At 39.3% G+C, this 18,382-nt stretch overlaps 1 protein-coding gene across 3 annotated transcripts in view; it reads right to left on the bottom strand.

Annotated features, from left to right (window-relative positions):
* Nucleotides 1-18,382, bottom strand: part of PHKB (phosphorylase kinase regulatory subunit beta) — a 1,109,273-nt gene that overhangs the window by 200,063 nt on the left and 890,828 nt on the right. For all 3 annotated transcript variants that reach the window (XM_053701982.1, XM_053701974.1, XM_053701966.1), the window contains 2 exons: nt 13,048-13,130; nt 12,855-12,945 (listed from right to left, as the gene is read on the bottom strand). In XM_053701982.1, coding sequence (XP_053557957.1) covers nt 12,855-12,945; nt 13,048-13,130 — 174 coding nt within the window. The remainder of the gene's footprint in view (nt 1-12,854; nt 12,946-13,047; nt 13,131-18,382) is intronic.

Below are 18,382 nucleotides of genomic sequence, written 5' to 3'. Positions count from 1 at the left end.
GGGCCCGGACGGGTTCCCGGGGCAACTCTATAAAAAGTTACAGACGCAGCTTAAACCCGTATTGTGCCACACTTACAATGAAATTAGATCGAAGGGACAGATATTAAAAGAATATCTCGAAGCGACTATCGTCGCGATACCCAAGCCAGGTAAAGACCCATCCCAGTGCAGCAATTTTCGCCCTATTTCGCTCATTAATGTGGACACAAAACTATACTCTAAAATTCTTGCGGATAGACTGTCCCCCTTATTGCCGTCACTGATCGATACAGACCAAGTTGGCTTTGTCTGTGGCCGGCAGGGACCGGACAATACAAGACGACTGATTTCTATCTTCACTGAAGCAAAAAGGCAGGACACCCCCTTCTGGCCCTGTCACTAGATGCCGAAAAGGCGTTTGACAGGGTCAGATGGGAATATATGTGGAGGGTCTTGGAGACATTTGGCTTTCCACCCGAGGCTATCACCATGATCAGAGCCCTGTATTCCTGTCCAAGCGCCAGGGTGAGAGGGCTGGGCTTTTGCTCCCCCTCCTTTGACATCTCTAATGGAACCAGGCAGGGTTGCCCACTGTCCCCCTTGTTATTCGCCCTGGTCATGGAACCATTAGCGGAGGCGATCCGTGTGTCGCCTACTATTGAAGGGATACAGGTGGGCCCCTGCCAGGAAAAGATTGCGTTATACGCAGATGATGTCACCCTCTTTCTCATGAACCCTAAGTGCTCAGCTCCAGCAGTTTTCACCACCTTAGCACAGTTTAGCTTACTGAGCTACTACAAGATAAACATGTCGAAAACGGAGGCATATAGTATTAATATACATAGCGAACAGCTCTTAAACCTGCAAGAAGTGTATGATTTTCACTGGTCCACAACGTCCATTAAACATCTCGGCATCCAGTTGAGTGCGGACCTAGATAGTATTCTATCTCGGAACTTTGATCATCTAATCACTGAGCTACAGTACCTAATTCACAGATGGGACTTCAGAGAGATCTCTTGGATGGGACGTATAGCTACAGTGAAAATGTCGCTACTCCCTAAGGTATTATACCTATTTCGTTGTATTCCGTTGAATATTCCACATGGCACCTTACAGCAAATCCACCGGCTCTTTATTAACTATGTCTGGGGGAAAAAGACACCTCGGATTGGCTATAAAACCATGCAGAGGGAATTCTCTGGAGGTGGAGTGGCTTTTCCAAACATATTTCTTTACTATGAGGCTGCCAGATTATCGCAGATCACGGCCTGGGGCCCTGCTAGAGAGAAACCAAAATGGTTCAAACTTGAGGAATTGCACCTACCCGAGGGCTTGGATCTTCCGAGTGTTCTGTGGGTTCACAGACACAAGCAACTAGTTGACAAGGTTATTAACCCTATAGCACAGCAAAATATTAAAACGTGGCACAAGCTCAGACATCATACAGAAATTGCCCCACACCCATCGCCGATTCATCAGATGAGAGGTCTCCTATGGGACCTCCCAAATATCCATGTCGAATTCTGGATACAACATGAGTTTGAGCTGGTAGAGCAATTGTTTTCTAATGGGAAGCTTATGTCGGTCCACCAAGTACTCGACTTACTGAGGGGTTCTCCCCTATGGCTTTCCTTTGAATGTTGCAGAGTACTTAGCTTGCTCCGCTCCTGGAAATTTGGGACTCAAAATCTAGACCCCATTCTAAATGGGAAGAGAGATGGCTACATGAGATGGGAACGGTAAAACCTCTTACATTTCACTACAAAGCCCTCCTACAAGGCCATTCAGTGGGCCTCCCGAGCCAAATAAAAATGTGGTGTAGGGAATTAGCTTTAAACATATCAGACAAAGAGCTGAAAGATGCGATCTAACTGACAAAAAAAACGATTCACTGCATAACGATTTTTGAAAGCTACATGAAACTTATGCTGCAATGGTATAGAGTGCCTACCAAACTGTCGAAAATGTTCCCTAGCGTTTCCTCAGAATGTTGGAGACTATGTGGAGGAGAAGGCTCCAACTCTCATGTGTGGTGGTCGTGCCCAAAAATCCGAGATCTCTGGAGGGACGTTGAGACACTTTTGCACTCTATGAACTTGACTATACAACTAACGCCAAGTTCAGCCCTTTTCCACATCTTAGATAAAGCCCTCCCCAAATGCAGCAAACAGTTGGTGATCTATGTGATGGCAGCCACTAAGCTTTGTATTGCTAGAGCATGGAAACGAGTTGCTCCACCTACAATATCGGATGTTTGCGAGGTAATACAGTACTTAGCTAACATGGAGAAATTTGCGTATGGTTCACTGGAATGCATGGAAGACTATTGGGCAATATGGGAAGACTGGATTCAGATCCAGTAGACCTAAATATTGCCTCATGCCGCTGTCTTCCCCCTGTCAGTAACGCAAACATCTGAGCCCGGGGACACAGTGCACAAACTGTTTTAACACCCCCCCCTCCCCCCCCCTTTTTTTTTTTTCCATCTCTTCCCTCCTCCCTATACCTCCTATAATACTTTTGCCACCACCACTCCCTCCTTACTGTTTCCTCTTACCTCATCCCCCTCTCTCACCCAGATTTTTCCCACCACCTCCCACGAGATGACCCCTTAGCCCTTCTTTCCTTTGGCCTATCCTCCCCCCCACACAACACTACTGAATACCCAAGCTTAGCTAGAGCTTGTCTTGATATTTAAGACGCGTGGTTCTAGTTGTCACTTACAATTCTTCACCACAGAAGCTAAATTTACATTTTATTATCTGAGATCCCTATGAAGTCTGAGGATAATTCTCAATTAATATCTAGATATATACATCTTGTTTAAAATATACCTGAATGTTTATCACTCATAAATATGCCTAGACGCTATTTGTCAAATCTATTTACTCACTTTGATGTTTTCTTTTTGAGGAAGATAATTGTTTTCCTTTGTGTTTATTGACTGTATGTACTTTTGGTTCTCAATAAAAATTATTTTTTTTTAAAAAAAAAAAAAAAAAAAAAGAGAGGGGAGAGAGAGAAAGAGAGGAGAGAGAAAGAGAGCAATAGAGAGGGGGGATAGAGAGAGAGCAAAAGAGGGGGTGAGAGAGAGAGAGAGAGCACAAAAGAGAGGGGAAGAGAGAGAGCAAGGGATGGGACCACAGTACTTAAAAAAAATTGGCCCGTGTACACAGGCTTTAGGACTAGTCATTAATAAAAGGGCAGTTTTAAATTATTTAAAAACATTTTATATGTATGTTTTTTGCAGTACTTTATTGCTTACATATATACTGTGCATACATATAACAAAATTACTTTGATGTCCCTTAAGCCACAAAAAAAAAAAAGAATTAACTATTTGTAAGAGGTGCTTGATTTCTCTAGGATGATTTGATCAAACCATAAATGATCATTACCGGTTGATAACTTGCAACGGAAAGCAGCATTACATATATATGGACTTTTTAAAAGGTATCAACTACCTGTGATTATAAAGTATAAAAAAAAGCTAAGATACCAAAGAGCAACAAATAATGTATGGTGGTTACCAAAGAAACAAACATTATTCCCTTTAATTAAACCTTAAGATTGTCCTATACACTGTTTAATTATGTGTAATAAAAAAGCTTTGCATTATCTGTTAAATCAAAGCAAAAGGGGACAAAATCAACAGTTAACTATGAAAGTTGGGAGCTTTCAATTCCTGTTAAAAGTAAAAGAGCAGACCTCAGACTTAAAGGGGCATGAAACCCAATTTTTTTATTTCATGATTCAGAGAGAATACAATTTTAAACAACGTTCTAATTTACTTCTATTATCTAATTTGTTTAAAGGACCAGTCAACACAGTAGATTTGCATAATCAACAAATGCAAGATAACAAGACAATGCAATAGCACTTAGTTTGAACTTCAAATAAGTAGTACATTTTTTAAAGTTATGTCTATTTCCACTCCCCCTGTACCATGTGACAGCCATCAGCCAATCACAAATGCATACACGCTTATTCTGTGAATTCTTGCACATGCTCAGTAGGAGCTGGTGATTCAAAAAGTTTAAATATAAAAAGACTGTGCACATTTTGTTACTGAAAGTAAATTGGAAAGTTGTTTAAAATTGCATGCTCTATCTGAATAATTAAAGTTTAATTTTGACTTGAGTGTCCCTTTAATTCTCTTGGTATAATTTGTTGAAGGAGCAGCAATGCACTAATGGTTTCTAACTGAACATATTTGTGAGCCAATCACAATCAATATATATATATATATATATATATATGCAGCCACCAATCAAAAGCTAGAACCTAGGTTCTCTGCTGCTTCTGAGCTTGCCTAGATAAACATTTCAGCAAAGGATAACAAAAGAAGGAAGCAAATTGAAGTAAATTGCAAAGTTGTTTAAAATTGTATTCTCTATCTGAATCATGAATGAAAAATTTTGGGTTTCATTGTACCTTTAACACCGCTATATTTCACAGTCATTGGCTGCACACTCTAGTGACTCTTTAATTCTTGGCACTAATTGGTCTCCGTAGAAAAGGAAAACTAGGTTAAAATATGGCAGCACCCACTGCTTTATGAACACTAAAACTTTACACGTATTTTTGTAATATTTAAACAACTAATATAATTTTAAAAATACATCTCCATATTATTCTAAGACTAAATGTTGCTTTTAATATATCATTCTATCTAGCATTTATTTTGTGTTTAATGCCCCTTTAACACACCCAAGATTTTGAGAAAATATAAAAACCACTGGTTGAATATACTATTCACTTTGAATTTCCAAGCATCACCTGTTCAGATGGCTTTGGTCACAAATGCATTTGTTCTCCATTTGATGCCCACATTGTTGACTCTGGTAATTTTGGTTTTGCATACAGTTGTTAAAAATGTTATGAGATAAATTATATTCGTAAGATTGTTTTAAGGTTTCAGTCTTTTTAACATATACAATAAAATTATGTGAAATAAAATGACATTTTATTAAAATAAAAATATTGATTCACAAATAAATATATATATATTATGGCAGCAGACTAAAACCAAAGAGAGAGAAAATACAGATTACCTGGAAACAATGATTTTAAAGGTAGACGAAAACTATAGGCCCAAAAAGTCTTTCTGAATTAGTTAGTAGGATAACATCATGCTTATCTAAGGAATTCTTAATTCCTCACAATGTTGGCCCTAATAATATTTAAGAACAGATCGATTCCTGTTTTACAGTGTGCTACTACATTCACATTGACAACTAAAAGGTCTGGAGGCAGAGTTCATAAACAAGCACTGGATGAGATAATAAAAAATTGCTTTCAACAACTTATTTAAGTTTTATTGTCCCTTAAAGAAATGTACTCATAGCTTTAAAAATGAATACACCACAATGTATGAGATGGCCAACAAAGATGTAACTAAGTGCGCAAATTCACACTCCATAAATAACTTATACAACTTAAATATCCCAATTGGAAAGCTGTAAAAAAGAAAAATAAAGATTTTCTAAAACTATGTCAATTATTAAAGGAGAAAACGCAGCGTGGAACATGAACAAGAGCGTCCTCTGAGTCCTTAGAAAATAGCTCAGCAAGCAAGCTCATTGCTTTCATATAAGTCTTTATGCAGTTCCTCTGTAACTATAAAAATTAATGAAGTTCTTTAGCTCCACACTATAAAACAGTTATAGACACAGACAAACCACTGCCCTGTGAAATGTTTTCCAAGCTCAATGCTGAGCTCATTTCATTAGACAAAGTGAAGCCATTTCACTAATGCTCATTTCCAAATATCTCATTTGTAACAATGGTATCTGATGACTGTTAATGCACACACAGTATAAGTGACCCAGTCACACTGGGCGAAGGTTTTGTTTTATTATATAATTTAATACACTAAAAACATTCCATTCATTTATTTTCTTGGTGCATGCAAAGGATGAAATGTTTCATACCCAGCATTAAAAATATTGTTCACGCATGAAAATATCACTGTTTTTGAAGATGTTATAACCTATAAAAGGCTTACAATTTATCCTTCTCAAATGATACTAGTAATTGCATTTGAAAGAAAAATAAGTGGGAGTAAGAAAGAACAATTGATGGAGAAATCAAAGATCCTCAACATTCTCATCTAGACTTTGGGTGTGAAATTCATGGCAAAAAAATGGCCATATATAAAGTTATATTTCAAAGAAATTTGGAAAACATCACACTTACAAACTGGGGCATGAAACCACAGACTAGCCAAGTCTTCTTCAATAACAAATTTCAAGTTTTAGGCCACCAATATATTTAAAAAGACCTTTATTGTCTCCTTAACAGGTCCATAGGAAAAACAACAAAGTTTCAGGCCTGCAAAAGGCCCTTAGTCATGTATACTATGATATATATATATATATATATATATATATATATATATATATATATATATATATATATATATATATATATATATATATATAAAACAAAATAAAGATACAGACCAGCACTCTTAAACGGTTTAAGCAACTTCCAGGGTGCTCTTTAAACAGTCTTAAATAAATCAATAGGGTTATAACAGTATTGCAAACAAAGCATTCCATATGGTTGATTATCCAGTGATACCTATTATCTATACAATAGCAAATATCCATAAAGACCCTGTCCATCCACCTGGACATCCAATCATCTCAGCTAGAAGATCTTTATTACAAACGTTGGCCAGTTTTGTTGACAGTTTCTTACAACCAATTATTCGCAGCATACCTTCGTTCTTACTGGACTCTATTGATCTGATTAAACTATTGAAAGATGAGCTGAATGTAACTGAAGAGGACATCCTAGTTACATACACTTGATGTAACAAGCCTTTATATAGTGATCCCGCATGGTGGGGGCTTATCAGCAGTGCAAACACACTTGAAACGGTATCCCTATATAGGTCCACCTACGGAGGTACTACAACTGCTGGAATACTGTTTAACTCTTAATTACTTCAAATTTGAGCAGAGTTATTATCTACAAACAGCAGGAACAGGGATGGGGTCCAATGTGGCCCCATCATATGCAAAGCTCTACATGTCTGATTTTGAAGATCTGAAGACGGATTGCTTTAAGGATGAGAGGATTCGGTCATATAGACGGTATATAGATGACCTGTTCCTGATTTGGTCGGGAACACAAGATGAACTGGATGAATGGTTTGAGATCCTGAACCAAACTACAAACAATTTAAAGTTCAAAATGACTTCTTCCAAGTCCAGCATAGATTTCTTGGATCTTAGAATCTTTAAGAAAGAACAACATTTGTAAACCACATTGTATAGCAAAGAAACTGATAGAAACTCCTTACTCAGGGCTGACAGTTGTCATCCACTGGCACTAAAATGTGGTCTCCCTAAATCACAGCTGAAACGGGTTGTAAGGAACAACTCTGTGGACACTTTGAAAAAAGAACAGTTGGTGGACATGAAGGAGAAGTTCAACAAGAGAGAATATTATGAGAAGAACGTATTATCCACTATGATTGCAGTAGAAGGATTAACTCAAGATGAAGCATTAACAAAGAAACAGCCAGACAACAATGATGAGAAGAGACTTACCTTTGTGACCACCTTTACCCCTGACAAATGGGAAACCCCATGGATTTTGAAGAAAAATTGGGAAATAATCAGAAGTGATAAATTCCTTCCATTATATAATCATGAGGCCCAGAGGGTTGGTTACAGGAGAGGCAGATCACTGCGGGACATATTAATGAGACCAGATTTCAAGGCCAGTTATAGTACAGGAACTTGGCTGGGAACACCTAAAGCTTGATGCTACAAATGTAGCGGGTATACAACCTGCAATGGCCTAACACAAGGCAAATTCTTCACACACCCCTGGACCAATAAGAGGTACTATATTAAGTTTCGGCTAACCTGTACCACTAGATATGTGGTATATTTGCTACATTGTAGCTGTGGAAGATATTATGTTGGAAAGACAAATGATGACCTGAGGACCCGTATGGCCAATCACAGGTGTGCGATAAGGAGCGCCCTAGCCACGGGCAAAGCTGACCAACCAGTTGCCAAGCACTTCCTTTTGGCTAAACATTCTGTATCCGAACTTAAAGGGACAGTAAACCTCAAAAATAATGTTATATAATTCTGCACATAGTGCAGTATTATATAACATTATATTAGCCTTATCTTTATAAAACCTAATATTCCCTTTGATTTTTTTTTAAAAATGACAGTTTTTCAGACCCGCTCTCTGTGCTCTTCTGAGCGGGTCTGTTTTTTTCACACAGCGCATCGGACCAGCTGTATAGTCACAGCCCGGCCCGACCGCGCCATTATACTCAGTGCAGCTCGCTCTTGCTCTGTCTGACAACAGGAGCGAGCTTGCACTGAGTATAATGGCGCGGTCGGGCCAGGATGTGACTATACAGCTGGCCCGATGTGCTGTGTAAAAACTGTCATTTTTTAAAAAAAAATCAAAGGGAATATTAGGTTTTATAAAGATAAGGTTAATATAATGTTATATAATTCTGTACTATGTGCAGAATTATATAACATTATTTTTGAGGTTTACTGACACTTTAAATATATGATCATTGATCATGTTCCACCACTATCCAGGGGTGGTGATAGAGCCAGGCTCCTACTACAGAAAGAAATAGATGGATCTTTAGACTCCAGACTCTACCGAGAGGATTGAACACCAACATGGATTTACAATGTTTTCTCTAAATTACACATAGGTCATTGTGTGAATATGACTAGATTAAGATAGTAATTGTAGTTATTTCCCATAAGGAATTATTTGATTTTGATACATCAGGGCCAATGATAATGCTGTATTCTAGCCCTTGCAGGTGCATTACATATCCTTTTAATCTGGTCCAAAAGAGTTTGTAACAGCCTCTAGAAGGTGCCCTTAATTACCTAATACTAGTGCTTATATTCTTGAGACAGGTATCTATGACCCCCTGTGAATAGTTATAGGCAGTTTACATGCATTTTTTGTGCAGGAGCAATTATTGTGGCTTGCCTTATCAGAGTGACAATAGGTTGCTCCATTTGTTAATGTGATCAGCTTTTTCTAATATCGATATTGTCTCTTAGTAATTAATGAAATAGAACATATTGTAAGATTTTGTACAGGGGATATGATAGAACATGTCACATATGTAATATATAACTAGGGCTCTTTTGGAATATTAACATATAGTGGTGAGTGATATATATACACTCAATTTAGGAAATACATTTGACCAGCGAGGGGTCTTTAAATATTTGCAGTGTGCTGGGAATAATATAGCATTGTCTGATGTATCTGGCATACAAGAATATTGTTAGTATATCTATGAGTAGTTGAGTGTAGACATAAGATATAACTGAACCAATAACGATGTTGTTAAATACGCTGTATATCTATTCGATTAGATATTAAGTTGTAGCAGATTGAATTGCATTCAGTGAAAGAATCCAGAGGGATCATTATGTATACAAAAAATGAGGATCTAATATAATATGCTGTATATAGAGAATATAGACAAAGAGTATTTGACATTATGTATGATAACATTAGTGCTTTACCAACAATTATCACTTTGCTTTTTAGATTGACCTGTGTGATGTACCGTAGCAGGCCGCTATCGCATGCGCAGTTGCACCATCGGAACGCTGACGCTGCATACATGCTTAGGAACATTGTGCACGGTGTGGGGTATATATGTGGGTAAGTTTACTGTATAATATTATGTTTTTTATGGTCTGAGGAAGGGGTTAAAATCCCTGAAACATCACATTAAAAGGAATTGATTATCTTAAAACCGGAGAGTGCCTTAATTGCTGTGGATCTATATATATATATATATATATATATATATATATATATACAGAATTATGGCCTGGAGTTGGGAGAGACAAGATTACCTTCCTTAGTATTAAAACTCATCCTAGAAAGGCTCAGTCGGTTGGCTTTTCTCTCTTTAACCCCTCCCTATATTTTCCTCTATACATAGTCTTTTTTTCTATGAAACGGCCACAAGCAGACTCTGATCCAGATAATGAAATAAAATTAGATATATCTTCTTAATTCCTGTAATGAGCATCACTAGTACATTAGAGAACATAGGGCCAAAGAAATGCAAAGTGAAAGGGCCATGAATCGGTAATGTTGTGTTCCCACTACAAACCAAAGATATTGCCCATAATTGTCCACCACTGCATTACGAAAATCTATGAGATCTATAGAAACCAGAAATGAATTTAGAGGAATCAGCCTTGTGACACTTAACATTAATTCCATTATCATTTTTCTGTGTCTTAAAGTGAAAGTAAATCCTAGCATTTTACAAAACGCTAGAATTTACTATTGAAACAAATAAAGGGCGCTTTCATTCATAAAGTATAGGATACTTCATGTAGAAAGCTTCTTTTTTTCATTCAATCGATCAACGCTCTTAGCTCCTACAACAGCCCACGGCTAAAAAAAAATTTGGCTAAGAGGGGACGTTTTCACCTCTTAGCCAATAGCCGTGCGGTAAATCCGGCTTGGCGCCCATCGGAGCCGGATTTACCGCACAGCTATTGGCTAAGAGGTGAAATGTCCCCTCTTAGCCAAATGTTTTTTTAGCCATGCGCTGCTGTAGGATCTATGAGCAGCGATCGGTTGAATCAAATAAAGGAGCTTTCTACATGAAGTATCTTATACTTTATGAATGAAAGTGCCCTTTATTTGTTTCAATAGTAAATCCTAGCGTTTGTAAAACGCTAGGATTTACTTTAAGTTACTTGTTCAATTATCTCAAAATGAATACAGGCCTCCAAGATACATTCTTTTGGGTAACAGGAAAAAAACAAGAGCAGAAATTTCATCTGAATTGAGTCTCCAGTTGCCGTCAGAAGTTGATCTATATAGTGGAAGATTATGTTCCTTCTTTTCTAAATGCTTGTTACATTGCAGAGTGGCACCAGAACCTTTCAGTGGTGGATCCAGCTGCATACTCATTGTTCCCTTGTGTCTAGTGGTGAAAACCACAGTAACGGTTAAAGTTAAGTTTAACATAGTTGTACAATCTTCATATACCCCTCCATTTGTGTACACATGCATGCAGTGACCTTAGACTAAATAATGTTCTGAAGGGCATCACCTTCTTCCTCGACCACAAAGAGGCATTGAAAAGCACACGCCACAGCAAACTGCAAAGCAGGAAATTGCCCCCAATGATCTCAGACTGCCTAGGAAGGATCCTCCAGATGATAAGTCACCTCAGTGCCTCACAAGTCTTCATACACATTCTAGGTAAGAAGTACAGAACCAAGAATGCAAGATGGTCAAGCAAATCAAACATAAGGAGCTAAAAAGGAGAGTGATAATTTCTGTCCTTTTCCACTTATGAGGAGGGAGGTTCTCACTAGTAATAACCAGGGTGAGGCAAGATCAAAATCATTCACATAGAGAGCGTTAGCTTTTAACCCCTTAAGAACCAATTTGTTTTGTGCATATTTTGCCCAAAGTACCAGGTACCTTTTTTTTATAAATATCTATTTATGAACTCTTTAGATTACATACAAATAAGACAATAACTGTAAACCATTTTCCCCTAGCACAAGGATATGTTCCCCCCAGAACCCACCAGATCCCATGCTACCATTGTAGTTATGTAGTGTGTTCAGCTAGCAACTTATCTCACATCCTCTCCTTGTGTCTGTCCTGTCATACTCCTCAGACCTTACAAATGTATTTGTATACTTCTAACCTTAACCATAAAACATATGTGAACAATACAGCAAACCAATGCAGGAAGATATATACATGTCTCTCAAAAGTGCTCCTGAGTTTACACATTTCTAGATACACCAACAACCAGTGTATCAAGGTCTCTCTACTGAACCTTATCTTGCCTTTGTCTCTCTTGCAGTTTACCATGTTCAGTTATTCTCTTTCTCTCTCCCTTCAGTTATGCCCTCCTCTCAGCAAATTCAGACTTCCAGTGCCCTCTTCCCCTCCAGTCATTAAATAATCAGAATTTTAGAAGGGACAGTATTAGGATGTATATGGTTCCATTTAATAAGGAAAGCCAATATTCCCCAGTAGTTTCATACTGTCAGAAGATAATCTGTTAGAGGATAGAAATCCATAACCTAAAAAACAAATTCTATGCAGAAACTTACAATGTAATTCCATGTCACCAGTTAGCTCTAGAAATAGAATTGTGCTCTAAATTTAAATATATATATACCACTGGTTTAAAAAAGTCAGAATCCCACCATTACCTTAAAAAAGTCAGAATCCCACTATTACCCCAAACCTTTGCAGGTATGGACATTGCCAGAGCAAATGTAGGAGGCTTGGGTTCTGTATACAGCATTTGGAGCAAATGTTGGATGCCACTGTGTGCTTCTGAAAAAGTTTTGGTGTGATATAAGTTTTATGTAAGAGCTTAGTGCATGATTTGTGCAACTTCATGCCTAAGTTAGCCTCCCTCGTTTTCTGTATGCTAGTTTTCACTTGTCTCCTATATTTGTACCATTTTTTTAAGCCCAAGACGTTGACATTTCTGTTAGGGTAGACACATTTAATGTAGCTATGAATGTTCTATATATTAGAGTGATGGAATATATACCATGGTCGAAGAGAGACACTAACTGCCATGGTCCCTCTAGATTTCTAATATGCACTGTGATAAATCTAACATCAGAATAAATCACTCCTCAAAAAATATGATCATATTAGGTCACAGTCTGGTGCTAATTTATCGTAAATATTTTATAGGAGTATCAGAAAAGTAGATTAAAAATATTAAAAGCTACATATGGAAATGATAAAAAAAAAAAGCAAAATCAATTCAATGTAGTTTGCATCTGTTCTTTTAGAAGTGAGAAAGAAAATGTGTAGTTTCAAAGGCACCTTACCTGTAGCCTATCTACATGAACCTTGACACCTACAACATTCCCTTTCTTAAATGAAGCCAGCATGTCTAAGATTGGATTAAACCGACTGCCCCTACAGGGTAAAAACAAAATAAAAAAAAATAGGTCAGTGATCAAGAAGATTTGCTTGTTGTATTGTGGTGCCAATTTTGTGAACTAAAACTACAGACTGTACCTGATGTTATCTTCTCGAATTAGCACAAGGAACAAGGGTCGTCCATTCATTTTCCAGTACTGTCTAATAAACTGCAAGGCATTCTACAGGAAAACACAGAATCATTTTACAGCACAAAATGAAGCAATGGCAATACAAAATGCAAGACTATAAAAAAAAATACAAAATTCACAGGGTTATACTGAAAGACTACTTATCACTTTCATTTTGCAAGTTAAATATGTCATTCTCTCTTTTTTCATTTGCTTGCATTAATAGCAAACTCCATTAACTGTATTAATTAGTGTAATTGCAAACTCTTTTGTTAAATTCTGCCAAAACTGGCAATTTAACATAAAAGCAGAATTAAAGTAATAACTGTAGAATTCACATGGAGTTGATGAGTTATTCTGAATTTCCTCTGCTTTATATTTCTAAATCTAATAAAAGATCTTGAATAATAAAACAGGCTGTGGTAATGATATTAGGTAAGAGATTTAACTGTCATGATTTCAGTGGAATGACTGTAAATATATTTGCATGATTATTTTCACTAAAAGGCAAAGGAAAACAGGTGGAAAAGAAATATAATTTTAGATATGTGCGCAGACAAAAATGGGGTAATTAGAAATTGTCTCTCTCTGAAGGCTAAAGATATTTTTAGAAAATATCATCAGCAGCTCCGCCATCCGAATTCTGGTTACCCGATAAGAGGGCTAGCGGTCAGGAGACACAGAGAAACAATATCAAGCAGAATACTCACTCAATCCTGGAAATCTCATGATCCTATCGGAGGTCTGGTAAGGCATCTGTAATATTCAGACTATCACCCCACCCATAAAGGGTCACGCTAAATAACAAAATTTATGCTTACCTGATAAATTCCTTTCTCCTGTAGTGTAGTCAGTCCACGGGTCATCCATTACTTATGGGATTATAACTCCTCCCTAACAGGAAGTGCAAGAGGATCACCCAAGCAGAGCTGCTATATAGCTCCTCCCCCCTACGTCATATCCAGTCATTCGACCGAAACCAAACGAGAAAGGAGAAACTATCGGGTGCAGTGGTGACTGGAGTATAATTTAAAATTTAGACCTGCCATAAAAAACAGGGCGGGCCGTGGACTGACTACACTACAGGAGAAAGGAATTTATCAGGTAAGCATAAATTTTGTTTTCTCCTGTTAAGTGTAGTCAGTCCACGGGTCATCCATTACTTATGGGATACCAATACCAAAGCTAAAAGTACACGGATGACGGGAGGGACAGGCAGGATCTTTATACGGAAGGAACCACTGCCTGAAGAACCTTTCTCCCAAAAACAGCCTCCGAAGAAGCAAAAGTGTCAAATTTGTAAAATTTGGAAAAAGTGTGAAGTGAAGACCAAGTCGCAGCCTTGCAAATCTGTTCAACAGAGGCCTCATTTTTAAAGGCCCAAGTGGAAGCCACAGCTCTGGTAGAATGAGCTGTAATTCTTTCAGGAGGCTGCTGTCCAGCAGTCTCATAGGCTAAACGTATTATACTACGAAGCCAGAAGGAGAGAGAGGTAGCCGAAGCCTTTTGACCTCTCCTCTGTCCAGAATAGACGACAAACAGGGAAGAAGTTTGTCGAAAATCTTTAGTTGCCTGCAAATAAAATTTCAGGGCACGGACAACGTCCAGATTGTGCAGAAGTCGTTCCTTTTTTGAGGAAGGATTAGGGCACAATGAAGGAACAACAATCTCTTGATTGATATTCCTGTTAGAGACTACCTTAGGTAATAACCCAGGTTTAGTACGCAGAACTACCTTGTCTGAATGGAAAATCAGATAAGGAGAATCACAATGTAAGGCAGATAACTCAGAGACTCTTCGAGCCGAGGAAATAGCCATTAAAAACAGAACTTTCCAAGATAACAGCTTGATATCAATGGAATGAAGGGGTTCAAACGGAACACCCTGTAAAACGTTAAGAACTAAGTTTAAGCTCCATGGCGGAGCAACAGTTTTAAACACAGGCTTAATCCTGGCCAAAGCCTGACAAAAAGCCTGAACGTCTGGAACTTCTGACAGACGTTTGTGTAAAATGATGGACAAAGCTGAGATCTGTCCCTTTAACGAACTAGTGGATAAACCCTTTTCTAAACCTTCTTGTAGAAAAGACAATATCCTAGGAATCCTAACCTTACTCCATGAGTAACTCTTGGATTCGCAACAATGCAAGTATTTGCGCCATATTTTATGGTAAATTTTCCTGGTAACAGGCTTCCTAGCCTGTATCAAGGTATCAATCACTGACTTCGAGAATCCACGCTTTGATAGAATCAAGCGTTCAATCTCCATGCAGTCAGCCTCAGAGAAATTAGATTTGGATGTTTGAAAGGACCCTGCACCAGAAGGTCCTGTCTCAGAGGTAGAGACCATGGTGGACAAGACGACATGTCCACTAGGTCTGCATACCAGGTCCTGCGTGGCCACGCAGGCGCTACTAGAATCACTGATGCTCTCTCCTGTTTGATCCTGGCAATCAATCAAGGTGCTGTCAGAGCATCTATCAGAACCGCTCCCGGGTCTCTGGACCTGGATCCGTAATAAGGAAGTTTGGCGTTCTGGCGAGACGCCATGAGATCCAGATCTGGTTTGCCCCAACGCCGAAGTATTTGGGCAAAGACCTCCGGATGAAGTTCCCACTCCCCCAGATGAAAAGTCTGGCGACTTAGATAATCCGCTTCCCAGTTCTCCACGCCTGGGATGTGGATCGCTGATAGGTGGCAAGAGTGAGACTCTGCCCAGTGAATTATCTTTGAGACTTCCATCATTGCTAGGGAACTCCTTGTCCCTCCCTGATGGTTGATGTAAGCCACAGTCGTGATGTTGTCCGACTGAAACCTGATGAACCTCAGAGTTGCTAACTGAGGCCAAGCCAGAAGGGCATTGAAAACTGCTCTTAATTCCAGAATATTTATGGGAAGGAGACTCTCCTCCTGAGTCCAAGATCCCTGAGTCTTCAGGGAATTCCAGACAGCGCCCCAACCTATCAGGCTGGCGTCTGTTGTTACAATCGTCCAATCTGGCCTGCTGAAAGGCATCCCCTTGGATAGATGTGGCCGAGAGAGCCACCATAGAAGAGAGTTTCTGGTCTCTTGATCCAGATTCAGCATAGGGGATAAATCTGAGTAATCCCCATTCCACTGACTTAGCATGCACAATTGCAGTGGTCTGAGATGCAGGCGTGCAAAGGGTACTATGTCCATTGCCGCTACCATTAAGCCGATTACCTCCATGCATTGAGCCACTGACGGGTGTGGAATGGAATGAAGGACCCGGCAAGCATTTAGAAGTTTTGTTAACCTGACCTCTGTCAGATAAATCTTCATTTCTACAGAATCTATAAGAGTCCCTAAGAAGGGAACTCTTGTGAGTGGCAATAGAGAACTCTTTTCTTCGTTCACTTTCCACCCATGTGACCTTAGAAATGCCAGTACTAACTCTGTATGAGACTTGGCAGTTTGGAAACTTGACGCTTGTATCAGAATGTCGTCTAGGTACGGAGCTACCGACATTCCTCGCGGTCTTAGTACCGCCAGAAGAGAACCCAGAATCTTTGTAAAGATTCTTGGAGCAGTAGCTAACCCGAAGGGAAGTGCTACAAACTGGTAATGCCTGTCTAGGAAGGCAAACCTTAGATACCGGTAATGATCTTTGTGAATCGGTATGTGAAGGTAGGCATCCTTTAAATCCACTGTGGTCATGTACTGACCCTTTTGGATCATGGGTAAGATTGTCCGAATAGTTTCTATTTTGAACGATGGAACTCTTAGGAATTTGTTTAGGATCTTTAAATCCAAGATTGGTCTGAAGGTTCCTTCTTTCTTGGGAACCACAAACAGATTTGAGTAAAACCCTTGTCCGTGTTCCGACCGCGGAACCGGGTGGATCACTCCCATTAGTAAAAGTTCTTGTACACAGCGTAGAAACGCCTCTTTCTTTATCTGGTTTGTTGACAACCTTGAAAGATGAAATCTCCCTTTTGGAGGAGAAGTTTTGAAGTCCAGAAGATATCCCTGAGATATGATCTCCAACGCCCAGGGATCCTGGACATCTCTTGCCCAAGCCTGGGCGAAGAGAGAAAGTCTGCCCCTACTAGATCCGTTTCCGGGTTGGGGGCCCTCACTTCATGCTGTCTTAGGGGCAGCAGCAGGTTTTCTGGCCTGCTTGCCCTTGTTCCAGGTCTGGTTAGGTTTCCAGCCCTGTCTGTAGCGAGCAACAGTTCCTTCCTGTTTTGGAGCAGAGGAAGTTGATGCTGCTCCTGCCTTGAAGTTACGAAAGGCACGAAAATTAGACTGTCTAGCTCTTGGTTTGGCTCTGTCTTGAGGCAGGGCATGGCCCTTACCTCCAGTAATGTCAGGGATAATTTCTTTCAAACCGGGCCCGAATAATGTCTGCCCTTTGAAAGGTATGTTAAGCAATTTAGATTTAGAAGTCACATCAGCTGACCATGATTTTAGCCACAGCGCTCTGCGCGCCTGAATGGCGAATCCTGAATTCTTAGCCGTGAGTTTAGTTAAATGTACTACGGCATCAGAAATAAATGAATTAGCTAGCTTAAGGGCTTTAAGCTTGTGTGTAATCTCATCCAATGGAGCTGTGTCAAGGGTCTCTTCCAGAGACTCAAACCAGAATGCCGCCGCAGCCGTGACAGGCGCAATGCATGCAAGGGGTTGCAATATAAAACCTTGTTGAACAAACATTTTCTTAAGGTAACCCTCTAACTTTTTATCCATTGGATCTGAAAAAGCACAGCTATCCTCCACCGGGATAGTGGTACGCTTAGCTAAAGTAGAAACTGCTCCCTCCACCTTAGGGACCGTTTGCCATAAGTCCCGTGTGGTGGCGTCTATTGGAAACATTTTTCTGAATATAGGAGGGGGTGAGAAGGGCACACCGGGTCTATCCCACTCCTTGTTAACAATTTCAGTAAGTCTTTTAGGTATAGGAAAAACGTCAGTACACGTCGGTACCGCAAAATATTTATCCAACCTACATATTTTCTCTGGGATTGCAATCGTGTTACAATCATTCAGAGCCGCTAACACCTCCCCTAGTAATACACGGAGGTTCTCAAGCTTAAATTTAAAATTTGAAATGTCTGAATCCAGTTTATTTGGATCAGATCCGTCACCCACAGAATGAAGCTCTCCGTCTTCGTGTTCTGCAAATTGTGACGCAGTATCAGACATGGCCCTAGCATTATCAGCGCACTCTGTTCTCACCCCAGAGTGGTCTTGTTTACCCCTAAGTTCTGGCAATTTAGATAAAACTTCAGTCATAACATTAGCCATGTCTTGTAAAGTGATTTGTAATGGCCGCCCTGATGT

Source organism: Bombina bombina, chromosome 1, assembly GCF_027579735.1.
Source record: "Bombina bombina isolate aBomBom1 chromosome 1, aBomBom1.pri, whole genome shotgun sequence".
NCBI classification, from domain to species: domain Eukaryota; kingdom Metazoa; phylum Chordata; class Amphibia; order Anura; family Bombinatoridae; genus Bombina; species Bombina bombina.
Note: the sequence above shows the minus strand (reverse complement) of the source record. Positions and strands in the feature narration are given on the sequence as shown.